This window comes from Arachis ipaensis, chromosome B03, assembly GCF_000816755.2.
Source record: "Arachis ipaensis cultivar K30076 chromosome B03, Araip1.1, whole genome shotgun sequence".
In the NCBI taxonomy this organism is placed as follows: domain Eukaryota; kingdom Viridiplantae; phylum Streptophyta; class Magnoliopsida; order Fabales; family Fabaceae; genus Arachis; species Arachis ipaensis.
Window position 1 is genome coordinate 36123145 of NC_029787.2, and position 14135 is coordinate 36137279.

Sequence of the window (14135 nt, forward strand, 5' to 3'; positions counted from 1 at the left end):
AAACTTAAAATGAAATATATTATTTCATCTTTATCAAGTATTAATATCTCGTCTCATCTCATTATAAAATTAATATTATAAAAAAATATTAAATTAAAAGACTCATCTTCCTAAAAAGTGTGTAGTTGTATTCAAACTTTATTCAGTTATCGATTCTTGATATTTTTTTTCTTCATTTGTAAATTCAATTGTATTACACATATAATACAAACAACAACATCATCACTTTGTTCTATTAGGTGAAATCGGCTACATAGATCAAATGACACCATTAAACTCTATCATGTCTAAAGAGAGATTGTTTATATGTCGATTTCGTTTGACTATTTTATGGATAGTCTTCCTAAATCTTCCTCTATCTTTCATCTTTTGTTCATCTTCTATATAATAAAATGAAAAAAATCATATATAAGAATATATTTAACATTTTTTTATGAAAAATAGATCTTACTTGTTATTAGATAAATGTAAAAAATATTTTTTTCTCCATACTTGTGTAATTGAAAAAAAGATTTTTAAAAAAACCCATAAAATGAAAATAAAAAATAACCTTCCTCCAATTTTAATTTAAAATTGCAATTCATTTTAGTATATTCTAAAAGAGAAAAAGTAACAAAAGTAATTTAATTCTAATAATATACTTTTACTACTATAAACCCCTTTTTTGTCCTTTTTTGGTGAAAATCCCTCATCTTTAGAATTTTATTTTTTCACCTAACTTTATTAACAAAAAACTCCTTCACTGCAATCCCACCTAAATAAATACTAAGAAAAAGTTAAATCGCCTAATCTAGTTCGAACCAGTTTTACTTCCTTTAAAAAGAATACATCATTGATATTGCAAAAAGAGAGGCCCAGCCCAATAGCATTAAGGGGCCCATACACATGGTATTTCCGTTGACAACAACGGCTACAAATGAAAGATGCAAGAACGGAAAACCCACCAGGGGCACGTGTCAGGACCATCTCTGTACGTCTATAAAATGTTGCATCTTTACAGTAGAATTCACCAAGTCCAAAAAAAAAGAAAACAGTAGAATTCACATACGGTGATAATTCATCTTTGATCTTGTGCTCTTACCATACTTGTTTCTTTAAAATCCTTTGGTTCTTGATGTAATCAAGTGGTGGAAACTCGCTTACATAAAACCCTTCAAAGTCTCTTATGTAATTCATCTTCGATCTTGTGCTTTTACCATACTTGTTTCTTTAAGATCCTTTGGTTCTTGACGTGATCAAGAAGTGGTGAAAACTCGCTTGCATAAAACCTTTCAAATTCTCTTATGTAATTCATCTTCGATGTTGTCCTTTTACCGTTCTTGTTTATGTTCTTGTTGTTAGAAAAGATTGGACTCAAACAGTCCCCTCTACTTTTATATTGTTCCTTCTTCCTGAGTTTTTCTTTTGTTTTCCTTTTTTTTTCCGAGGATAAAATTTTGTAGATGCCATTTTTGACGTGTATGTTAATGACAATGTTATTTCTTATTTTTATAGATTGCTTATTTTCACTCAATTCTTAAGAATTCCACGTTTTAATTTAAGTAGACACAAGATTGGAATTGAACATTATACCACGCACAATTTTGGGACACAAGATTTTGTTATATATTATTTGCTCTACAACAATTTCAATTTAGTTTCTTATTTTCCATCCAATTCTTAGCCTTCTTTTTTTTTTGTTAAAAAAAAATTTCATGATGCAGATTTAGTTACATGGGCCGTGGAAAAACAGAATTGAAGTGCCTCTCAACTGAGAAAGATCGGAAAGACAGATTCAAGACAAGAATGAAGGGACTAGAGAGCAAAATGAAGAAATTTTCTGACAAATGCCAAGGATCCGAAGCATGCTTGATAGTTTATGAAGAAGGTAGCAACGCTGCGCCGATGATTTGGCCAAAAGATTCTACAAAAGTCAGGTCCTTAATTAAAAAGTATGAAGCTCAAAAGAATGTGAGGCCTCCTAAGATCTTTGATCTCCAAGACTTCTTTGAGCACAAGAAGACCTTGGTTGAAGCCGAAACTTTGAAAGCGCGAAAATGCATCTACAGTGTCAAGTATCCCACTTCTGACTTGAATATCCATAGCTTAGATTTCGAACAACTGAGGATGTTCATTGGTATATTGGATAACAAGATTGGTGCGTGTGCTGAAAGGATTAACATGCTTAAAAATAGTCAAAAAGTTGAAAGTAACTTCAATTTTGGACACAATGTTGATCGGTACAACTCTCAGATTCAACCTATGATGCCACTTAGTTATGATATGGGTTCTAGTTCCCAAATGGGTCTCCTCAGTCCAAATCCTATGGAATTGATGGGGAGTAATTATGGACTGGTGAATTGTGCTAATCAGTTTGAAGATTCTGTGTATAGTGTTATACAAAACGGTGCTTTAGTAAATTCAACAAAAGTGAAGGAGCCAGAGCCTATGGTTCATTATGACACAAATGTGATGGAGGACACTACTAGCAAGAAAGATGAAGAAGTCCGTTTGGTTTGTACTGAGAAGACAATTGATAAAGTAAATTCCACAAATCAAGTTAGTGAGGCTTTGGATTGGGAAAGTCAATTTGCTGAGGCTGAGGCATGGGCTAGTGACTTTAGTGAGTTTGAGAATTGGATGAATCAACAAAGTGAGCATTCGGATTGGACAAACCTGAGTGAATTTGTATGTTGACGTTGTTTATTTTGATGATGTTAATTTGGCTAGTGGCTAGTATGGTGGGATCTTTTTGGTTTTCTTATCTTATTGATTTTAATTTCAAAGTTAGGTTCCTTTTTGCGTATTTTACAATTAAAAAAAAATGTCTTCTTTTCTTTGTTATTAAATAAGAACAATTAGAATCCAATTGATCTAATCACTACAAGAAATAAGCTTTCTGCTACGCTTTTAAAGCGTGCCAAAAAGTGCTAAAAAGGGTGCCGACAACTTTTTGCCATACTTTTTGAGCTATCGACACGCTTTTGAAAGGGTCACATCTGCCAACGTACCGATTGTTCTATCGCCACGCTTTTGTAGATCTATCGGCACGCTTTCTTTTTTGCCACGCTTTTAGCCATATGTATTAACCTATCGGCCCGTTTTAAAGGCTTACAGAAAAGTGAAAAACATCGGCACACTTCAAAGAAACATGGACCTAATGCCACGCTTTCAAAGCGTGGCTATATCTCTATCATTAAAAAAAATTTGACATGTGCTTTTACACATACTCTAATGCACTTCAAAAACAATAAAAAACATTGACTAAAATCATTGAATATCATTTAAAAAATTAATTAATGAAAATTAGTATTACATTAATAAAATTCAAACCAAATTAGCTATATCAATCTCTTATAACCAAAGTAGTTATAAAATTGGTTATAAAATACATTGGGATAAAAAATATCAGTACATATAAAACTTATAAAGTCATTAACTTATTCTATCTCTTGGAAGAACTTCTATCATTTTTGTAGCGCTTGAGGATTTCATATTCTTCATGCATGAATATCAATGCAGTTTCTTTACTTCCCATTTTTCTTACCTGCAACAAGTTTAAAAGAAATGCCATGAAAACACACTCAACCATTTTATCTTCATTTAATAATGATTTCAACAAGTCTAAGCACAACTACAGAAAACATACTGCAGTTTTGTATTGTAACTATCAGCTTGAAAATGCTGTTATACCCTTTCTGAAACCACAATCGCCGGAACTCTGTAATGATGGAATTAAATGAAAATAAGTCTCAGCAAGGATGCATAAATTGCATAAAGCTAAAACAACACAATGCATGATCCATTTATGCTCTTGAGAAAAATAAAATTTCTCTTTGAAGTCAAATAACTGCCTAGCATACAGCATTACAAGTTCCAAATTTCATATAAATCAGATACAACAAATCACCTATAAACAGTTTGTAAAATATATTTATATATAAATATATATAATGTAGATGAATGCCAATATTGAAACAAGATGAATGTCGTTATCATTCTAGGTGACAGAAACAAGATGAATGCCAATATTGAACCAAAGAACATCTTGACCAAGTACCTAAGTGGGTCATGCTCTTCTTCAGAAGTGCTGGTAGATGCATACATTGCTTTTGAAGATGGAAGAGCTTCTATCACTACATCTGCCAGGTCTGTATTGAAGGAAGGGCTGAGACTAAGAGCAGGAACACGCACCCAATTCTTGATGCCAGATTCAAGAGCCAACTTCCTGTACTCCATGTCAATTTCTTCAAGGGTCTCTATGTGCTCACTCACAAAGCTGAGATACCAGGAGGAGGAGTGTCTTTTACTCTTAAGGCTATTTCACAACTTTCAACAGTGTCTAACGCAAAACACAATTAAAATTAAAAACAGGGGTAAAAGTCCAAAAACAATGTACCTCACTGGAACAGCTAAAAGACTCCTCACACCTTTCTGACCAAGCTCAACGAGAGTTTCATCTATATATGGTTTCAACCACTGTACCGGGCCCACTCGACTCTGGAAATTCATCCAACAATGGCATAAGAAACAGAGGCTCGAAAAGGTAAGCCAACAATTCAGCAATTAAAAAGCAAGTTAAATGAGGTTCAAACTAACCTGATAAGCAAGAGTGTGCTCATTGTTAATTCCTCTAGCTTTCAACTCCTATATGATCAGATTTGCCATCACTTTTTGCACTGATAAAAATAATAATAGCAGTAAGTAGAAGCAGAAGTAAAAGTATTGATATGAGGTGCTCCATTAAGTAGAAGCAGAAGAATTTTAATTGATCACAAATCATTAGGTTTTAATGTTTTAGCATATATGCCCCGACCAAGTATGAAGGAATTGTATGAATAGCTAAATCAAAAATATGAAACAAACAAGCTAGATAGAAACTCTCGACCATTCCATACAAAGAGAGAAACTCTTGACCACTTGGGAGATTTCGGTCGAACCAAGTTAAAACTAAGACATCAAGTTAACAGATTTCTGTTTTAGAAGAGCAATATGTACCCTTCTTCTTAAGCACGTTCAAAACCTTCTTGGTAGGGCCTGCTATCATCGAACTCCGAAGTCCAAGCTCCTTGGAACTATTTCTTCCATGCTAGGATCTTCTTATCCCCTTCACCAATTCAACAAACCATAAAAGAAAAAGCGGTCTTAGAATCACCGCCAACATCAATTAAACAGCACAGGAACTCCAATTGAACATTTTGAGAGAAAGAAATTATCAAAGACTAAATATTAAATTTAAAAAAATCAAAATTTGAACAAGAATATTTAGATTGTTCACTTGCCTAGCTGAGGAAGTGGGGATGGGGTGTTACATGCCTCTGCGTCAACGAGAGCTAGGAATTTTAGGACAACCTTACGGATGCACTGGAAGCGAATTTGACAATCGATTTTAGTCAAATGCATGATGTATCACAACATCAACAAACCATTTAGTAACATATGAATCAAGGACACAAATCCAATAGTAAAATAGGAATACTTATAAATAAAATTTTCTCATTTCAATAGTAAAATAGGAACACTTCCATACCAAACAAATTTTAATTACGAAAATTAGCATCAATGTTTTTTTTTTAATAAAAGTCCTTAAAAATTTTTAAATTCTCAAATTAGTCCATTCAGGTAGTAAGCAATATAACCTGGAGAAATTCAAAGACTAATTTAACAATTAAAATTTAATGAAAATTAAAATATCTGATAAAATATTCCTTTGAAAACTAATTTAGGATATTACTTTTATTAGTGAAGATAGTAAACCCCAAATTTTTACCTTATATTGTTTATAATTTTTACGTATAGTGCAAATATATCTCAGGCTATCCTGTCCACGTGGATTAAAAACCTCATAACATTGCTACTCTGATGGTATTTTGGATTTGGTCCCAAAACCTGATGAAAGACTAAGATGCTTTCTTGGGAGGGGACATGTTATAAAGAAGGGAAGTAATTGATTTGATGGTAATAATCTTAAACAACAATAGTGTGAATATATATACCAGCAAACCTGCAAGATGCAAAAAAGCCCTGTAACTATTTTTCTTCATTTAGTGTTTGGGAATTACGTTAAAAAAGAATAATTAAAAAAATGAGTGATTATGATGAATATGTTTAAAACATGCACTAAATATGTTCCTGGAACATGCAAGTATTTCTCCAATATTATTATTAGAAAATCCAATTATAATTCCAATTGCCAAATGCACAACATGAACACTATATTTAGGATTTGAAAAGAAAACTCACCAACTTGAAAGCCAGGAAAGTTATCAGCATCAAACATGCTTGTTCCTTTCAAACCAAAATCCTGGATGGCCTACAGAGGAGTTGGATGCAAACATTAGGTCACCCCAGAAGATAATAATCAACTTCATACCATATACTTACTTACTTTATAATTGTATGCATTTACCTAGCAGTGGTGCTTTACAACAAAATTACAGTAACCTTAGGAGGTTTAGTGTAGGCATGAAAATCAAGCGGTACATTATACAATATCATTTAACCATAGGTGAGGTTGGTGTAAAATACCCTAGAACCTATTACCCTTTCATAACTTGTCTTGTATAGTCATATGCTGGTGCACTACAATATATACATGCCAATGTATTCTATAATACTAACATAAGTTTAAGATTCATCTAAAAAATACATGCCAATGTAACTATTTGCTCTGAGGCTTTGTTCTGATAACTATTTGCTCTGAAAGTAACAAACCAATGAAACTGGTAAATCTGTAGATGATAAAGCAAAATACCTTCTATTTGCCATCAGCTGTCTGCCTCTGTAGTAAAGAAGGACTCCTTACATCTGAAAACAGAAAATCTCCAAGATCTTCTAAACGTCTTCTGAGATCACCAGGAGAAATCTTTGAAGAATGCTTCTGTTTGACACAGATTACAAACAGCCATACCTACTACTATCTGTGTACCATATGTCTGAATGAACCTGCCTAACAAAATTCATCAGCATCACATACGAATCAACATAGAAACCCTAACTAAATAATAATTATCAGAACAAGCCAAGGGGAGGCCAACAAACAGAACCTAAAATATTAAACAAAGAAGGAAACAAAGACACATGGAGCAATAACATTGCTGCACAAACGTTCACTTTTAGTGAATTATCTGCTTCTACAAAGAACTTCAGGCAGGAGTGCCTAATTGGGGAAAGACTTCTCTTTTTGTTAATTAGTCCAAAATAGAGACACAGAGAAACAGAGAATCAGGGAAGAAAGACTTACCAGTGCTTACGGTGCCGATTGAGACAGAGACAGAGGGTTCGGAATCCAACGAAGGTTTGCGAGACAGAGACCACTGAGGGAGTAGGAGGGCACGCCGATGCCTGGGAGGGATAAAGAAGGGGACGACGGCTCGGCTACGACGCTGGTCTGACGAAGGCGGTGATGCTCAAGACGGAGAGACAAAGGAGCTTGAGGCGCAGTGAATCGTGCACCGCGGAGCTCGAGGCGCGGTGAAATGAAGACGGTGGAGCTCCAGGCACAGTTAATCATAGAGTAGTGATGAGAGTGGTGAATGAGAAAGTGATTTAGGGTTTGGGTGTGACGGAGAGAGGGTTGGGTGTGAGGGTTAGATGAACATGAAGGCGAGCATGCTGGGTGTGAGGGTCATCGCGATCGGCTTGGTGCAACGGCAGCTTCCTGGGTGTGTCGGCAGCTTGCTTCTAGGTTAAAAGTGAATTCGGGAATAATGTGAAGTGTATCAGCTGTTATCAGATCACTTCCTATTAGCACGCTTTAAAAATGTCACCGTTAGAAGACAAATTAGCCACGCTTTTAAAGCGTGCCGATTTCTCTCTATAGTTATGTTTTTAAAGCGTGACAAGAAAAAAGCGTGACTAAAATACAAATTAGTAGTCATCTTCATAAAGCGTGTCGATTTTTCTCTATGACTACGCTTTTTAAGTGTGGCAAAAAAAACGTGGCCAAATCACAAATTAGCTGCCACCATCATAAAAGCGTGTCCATTGACCACTTTTGGCCACGCTTTAAAGCGTGACAAAAAAAAGTGTGCCAATAAACCTTTTTTCTTGTAGTGAATTTAGAATTATCATCACTTTGAGTCTTAGCAATTTATTGAATATAAAAAAATATATCAATTTATTAGGGAAGCATTACGAATTTACAATATAATTGAATCGGATCATATTTAAATATAAACTAAAAGCATTACAAAATGAAATATCGTATTAGTTTATTTCATATTCTATTGAACATACATGTAAATATGTAACTGTATTTTTTTTTAAAGCCAGCCATAGAAAACAGGCATAATTTTTGTTGGCCAATAATTTTGCAAAACACAGCTATATATATATATATATGTTAGAAATAAGAGATTAAATTGGAAAAAGAATTTGTGTATTATTGAGTGTATTCAAGTTGTCTCAAACGATACAATATAAAAGGATATTTATAAGTGCTAAAAAAATCGTAATAATAAAAACGTAATATCTTATAATAAATATTTAGATATGCTAAATAATGCTAATCGATCATAATTGATCCAAATTATATTCTAACATCCCCCTCAACTTATTTAAAACAACGAAATAAAAATTAAAAAAAAAACTGCATAAACTGATAGAACGGGTGCAGACGGAACTGCCGGAAAGAAGCGCAAACGAAACTGCCGCTTGTCTGAAGGAAACGCAGACGGAATTGCTTGAAGGAAGCGCAGACGGAGCTGCTGCTGTCTGAAGGAAGCGCAGACCGAACTGCCGCTATTTGAAGAAAGCGCAGACAGAACTGCCGAAAGGAAACGCAGACGAAACTGCCAGAAAGAATGCAGACGGAATTGTCAGAAGAAAACGCAAACAGAACTGCCACAAGGAAACGCAGACGGAACTGCCAAAAGGAAAGCGTAAACAAAACTGCCACAAAAAATGCAAACAGAACTGCCACAAGGAAACGCAGACGGAACTGCCAAAAGGAAAGCGTAAACAAAACTGCCACAAAAAATGCAAACAGAACTGCCACAAGGAAACGCAGACGGAACTGACAAAAGGAAAGCGTAAACAAAACTGCCACAAAAAATGCAAACAGAACTGCCACAAGAGAACGCAGACGGAACTGCCACATGGAACTGCCACGAGGAAACGCATACGGAACTGCCAAAAGAGAGCGAAAACTATATGATTTCTCCATAAGAATAGGTAAACAGCGGATGCCATTGGTGTTTGACCATTCGACTCAAAAAGACACAAGACGGAGAAAATAGGCTAGTCGTGAGGTGAAAAGGCATAAACGAAGTGACAAAAGACAAGAAAAATGGAATGGAAGAAAAGTGTGAAAAATACGGTGATTTCACCAAAAGAAAAACAACATATCTTTTTCAAGGAGGATATATTGGCTCTGATACCATGTTGGAAACAAGAGACTAAACTGAAGAAAGAATTTGTGTATTATTAAGTGTATTCAAGTTGTCTCGAACGATACAATATAAAAGGATATTTATAGGTGCTAAGAGAATCGTAATAATAAAAACGTAATATCCTATAATAAATATTAAGATATGCTAAATAATGCTAATTGATTCTAATTGATCCTAATTATATTCTAACAATATATATGAGGGTTGTGATTAAATTTGGTTATATGTACATGTTTGATTCAAAAAAAAAAAGTATTTCCGGTTTTTTAAAGAAAATAGCAATACGATTTCGAGGCAAAGGCTCCTATTTATTATTAAGTATATGAAAGTCGTCGTAATACTTCTCACTATTAGAGTAGCGCAGTCGGAAGCGTGACCTTCTAATAGTAAAAGTGTTACACTGGCAAAGGAATGGCTATGATGCTGTTCTGTAGATCCAACAGCGACGGTGGCCTCCATCACCGCCGTCACCTCATTCTTCTTCTTTCATTTGTTAATCTAGCTTTCTTCTCTGTGACCGTCACTGTCGTCGCCACCCTCTTTTTCTTCTTCCATCATGCTTTCTTTCTTCACTATCATTTTCTTCTTCTCTACATCGCCGGAAGAAGTCTTTCTCTTGCCGGTGCCAACTACATCCTCTACCAAGACTTGCTGTTCTGTCTCTCATCTTCTCCTCGCGTTTAACAACTTTTTGCCTTCTCTTTTTGTAATCTTTTGTATGATAAATTTGAATTAACATATATATACTAAGATAAGAATACAGTTAGAAAATAATTTTAAATTTAAATTTGAATCAAACTTCCGTTCAACACTTATCTATTATATAAAATACATCACTTGTTGATTTTATTAAACATTGAACCTACTATTATTCTCTTATTATATATTATTAGATGTAAAGGTGATCGACGTATCACTTACAGCACATCATTATCATCTATTAAAAAATTATAAAAATATTATATATAAACTAAAAACAAAATAAAAACATGAATTAGTGTAGCGTTGTGAATAGTTAAAATTTGATTCCTGATTATAGGATTAAAAATAGCATTTTCTTTTTTAAAAAAACTGATCGAGACAAAATTTCATAGAGCTTAAATGACTCCGAAGCATCCTAATAATGTTTTTAATAAAAAAATTTTAATTATAAAGAGACAAAAAATTATTAATATTTTATAAAAAAATATTATTTTAATTATAAAAAGCAAAATATCAATAACGTTTAGTTGTTTTGACAAAACATTACTGATATTTTGACAAAACGCCATTGACGTTTTATAAAAATTAACTGATGCTTGATATCTTTAGTCGTTTTTAGGTTTTTTTTCATTAACTTTTTTAGATTTTAATCAATATTCTTATTTTTCTAGTGAAATTTTAATATTAATAAAATATTTGGAGTTGTTTTAGTATTATTATGTTTTTAAGAATTTTTAATCTCAAAGTAATCAAGAATTAAAACTTTCTTAACAAAAAAACACAAATAAAATCTAAAAAAAATCCAACCAGACCCAAAACATTAAAATTAGACACCCAAAACATCACAACGGGCGCCCAGCATTCAACTATCGGTGCCCAGTGCCCCTCACTGGCTCCCGGCACCCTATCACCGATGCCCAGCGACCCCTCACCAACTTTCAGTGTTCCTTGGCTCCTTGAGGCAAAAATGAACCAACGTCCAAACTCAAGAAGTAGTACCGGGCGCTTCAAGCTCCAAACTCTCAAGATGCAATATTTGCTAAGGCCCAATTCCAATATCCACTCTTAAGAAGCATTAATTTCATCCGAAGATTCAAGATTCAAGTGATTAGTTAGCATTTAATTCTTTTTAGAAAGACAATATTTGGTTGTTAGAATTTATTTCTATATTAGATTTGAATTATTGCTTTAAGATTTGATTTGAATTTAAGTAGGTAGTTATTTTATCATTCCTAAAGATAAGATTAGTGTTAGTTTTTTAATTTGAATCGTAGTTAGAATTTATGATATAAATAAGTGAACAAGATTTATAAGAAATCATCTTTAATGTTCGAATCTTTAATCTCGGAGTCTTAGGCCATTTTCTTTTCTTTCATGAGTAACTAAATTTTCTCTTTTGTTGAAGGTTAGGAACTCTGTTTAGTTTATGGATTTATAATGTAAGTGTTTTTTTATTTTAATTCATGCTTTTCTATTTTTCAACATTGAGTTTCGTTCTTCATCACTAATAGTTAGAAGTATTGAAAAATATTTTAATTCTGTCTTGAATTCTGTTATTACTTTAAAAAAATTAATTTCAAAATTAGTTTGAAACTCATCTCATAATCTTCAACTATTTAGAACTAGTCTTAAATACGTGACATATAATTCAACTAGGGATAGTTGTTGGATATTGTGTAGTTTAAAATCAAAATCGTTCTTCACCTTTTCTCTTAATTAGTTGACCAAGGAATTAGCGATTAATTGGGTTAAGAGAAATTAAATTACCAAGGGATTAGAATTTGATTATAAATGTTGCTGTAAAAGATTTTTGCATGAGTTAAAATAAGAAAACATAAGCATTGTTCTTCCAAGAATCAAACATCTCTGGAGCCGTTAACATCCTCATTCATTGATTTTCTTCCAACTACATAAAGCATTCTCTCATTTTCTTCTTCCTAGTTCTTGCTTCTAAATTCAAGATCCACAATTCTCTTGCCAATATCTAATTGATCTAATTAGATATTTAATTAGACATTGCTTGCATTAATCTGTTAATTCTCGTTAAAATGATATTCACTCATCGTGGTATTACTTGAACGATTTGGTACACTTGTCAAATACTTAAACACATTGATTTTTCGCTAATCAAGTTTTTGGCACCGTTATTGGGGATTAATTGAGATTGACAACATACGTCCGGTTAAATTACTAACTTAGATCTTGTTTTATTTTATTTTCTTTTCTTTTAGTTTCTTTTATTTTTTTATTCTGTTAAATTCTTCTTCTTCTCTATTCTTCTTTATTCCACACGGTGTGTTTGATTTTTTTTAGTTTGTGTGTGTAAGGAACAATGGAATCGAATGCCATGGATACAATTTTAACATTCAAGAAACTCTTATTTCAACAAATCTCCTTACTCACAAAACAAGTTGAATAAAGGTACCTTATTACGTGTGACTTGCGTGGAGGAGCACATAAGAATAAAAGGTGTGAGCTATTTCAATCCATCACTGAGCAAGTAAACTATATAGAATATTTCTCAAGTCTAAAGGATAACCCATATTCTTTTGGATGGAGGAATCACCCTAATTTTGATTGGGAGAATCAACAACAAGGATGCTTTAACGCTCCATATCAACAACAAGTAAATTCAATGCAATTCCATAATCCTCAGGAACCATAACTCCTTAAATTTGCTATGAAAAAGCTATCTACAAGTGAAATACATTATCCTGCAATTGACAGAAAAACAAAAATATTCTATCCCAAATAAAATAATGCCAAATCCCACAGAAGAATGCAAAAAAATCAATATAGGAGGTCTATATCTCAGTGAAACAGAAAAAAGCACAAAAGGTGAATTGATTGAGTCATTGATTCAAGAATTCCTTGATAAAAGAGTCCTTAAAAATTATTCACAGCACTCAAGATTTGAAGAAAGGGAAGAGTCAAAAAATGAGTTGCCAATAGAGAAGACACTTTCAGATAACACCAACGAGAGAGAAGGACTGCTACAAGTATTAAGGGAACATAAGATTGCTATTGGATGGACAATCAGTGATATGAAAGGAGTAAGCCCCATCATGTACATGCATAAAATTTTACTGGAGAAAGATTCCAAACCTGTGGTGCAAGCACATCGAATGCCTAATCCAACAATGAAGAAAGTTGCTCACAAAGAGATAATAAAGTTGTGGAAGGCAATTCAATCAGTGAGTATATTTTTCTTCTCTTTTCTATTAAGGCATTTTTTTTAATTAATTGGAAAGAAAAAAATAATTTTTGCATGCATGATCATCTTTGTTTTTTTTTTCTTTCATAACTACCACTATGTTATTTGTCTTTCTTCTACCATTTTATTTGTTATCTTCCCACTATTTTTCAAACATTCTCATATCACTTAAAATATTTAAACTTAGAAATTTTACAAATTTCTAAGTTTGGTGTTAGTAGTTAAAGAAAAAATAAAGGTTTTCGAATGATAGAAGAACACACGAAGAAAGCCCAAAGACAAAAGACAAGGATGATGGTGATGATGAGTAAAATTTGGTAATTTTATTTTATTTTAGTGGTTAGTTTTTCTTTCGTTTATTTTTCTTTTATTTTGTTTTTGTTTTTTATGCATCATGCCTTTTTTTTAGTTGTTTTTTAATTATTTTCTTTGTTTTTGTTTTAAGTGCTTACTACTTGCACCTATCCTCGAAGTACTCCACTAATGTGAAGGAAGTAGCTCTTAAATGAAAAATTGAATATTTAAGAAATCCAATAAAAATATGGTGGTCATTAGTAGTATGATTATATTCCATGGATTTAAAGTGTTTGAATGGGTCTTAAAAAAAACAGGGGACAAAATCTCTAGAAATAAAATTTTAGAGACATATGATGAGATTTCGACATTCAAATTCTTTGAAGCAGTTAAAAAAATTTGAAAAGATTGAAAAATTAAAGTTATAAGGCTCTGAGCACCAATAACTAGAGTCCAGTTATGTGATTGTGATGCTTGTGTTTCAAGGAGAGAATTAGGTCAGTAAATCTGAGGAGTGCCTTATCACTTGATAACATATGCCAACTACCTCGGGA

At 33.0% G+C, this 14135-nt stretch overlaps 1 protein-coding gene and 1 long non-coding RNA gene across 7 annotated transcripts; one reads left to right on the forward strand and one right to left on the reverse strand.

The window, feature by feature from the left end:
- On the forward strand, positions 871–2820 carry LOC107630309. 3 transcript variants are annotated; one of them, XM_021118751.1, is made up of 2 exons: positions 871–1049; positions 1704–2820. In XM_021118751.1, exons 1-2 carry the CDS (start codon positions 886–888, stop codon positions 2674–2676), a joined length of 1137 nt encoding a protein of 378 aa, XP_020974410.1. In that variant the 5' UTR covers positions 871–885; the 3' UTR covers positions 2677–2820. The 3 variants fall into 3 exon arrangements, with proteins under 3 accessions (XP_020974410.1, XP_016188890.1, XP_016188889.1); XM_016333404.2 differs by having other exon boundaries at positions 984–1285; XM_016333403.2 differs by having other exon boundaries at positions 986–1167.
- Positions 3240–7696, reverse strand: LOC107630311. Of its 4 annotated transcripts, none has more exons than XR_001618238.2 (9): positions 7223–7689; positions 6734–6924; positions 6223–6292; positions 4978–5086; positions 4579–4658; positions 4379–4479; positions 4040–4258; positions 3629–3700; positions 3240–3526 (listed from the first exon to the last, which is right to left on the reverse strand). It is a non-coding gene; the product is annotated as an uncharacterized LOC107630311 (long non-coding RNA). The 4 variants fall into 4 exon arrangements; XR_002359234.1 differs by having other exon boundaries at positions 3306–3526; positions 3673–3700; XR_002359233.1 differs by lacking the exons at positions 3240–3526; positions 3629–3700 and having other exon boundaries at positions 3958–4258; positions 4579–4626; positions 7223–7696.

Coding starts and splice junctions, on each gene's coding strand:
- LOC107630309 (XM_021118751.1), top strand. CDS start 886: ATGGTATTTCCGTTGACAACAACGGCTACAAATGAAAGATGCAAGAAC. Junction 1,050..1,703: donor AACAGTAGAATTCACATACG/GTGATAATTCAT, acceptor TTCATGATGCAG/ATTTAGTTACATGGGCCGTG.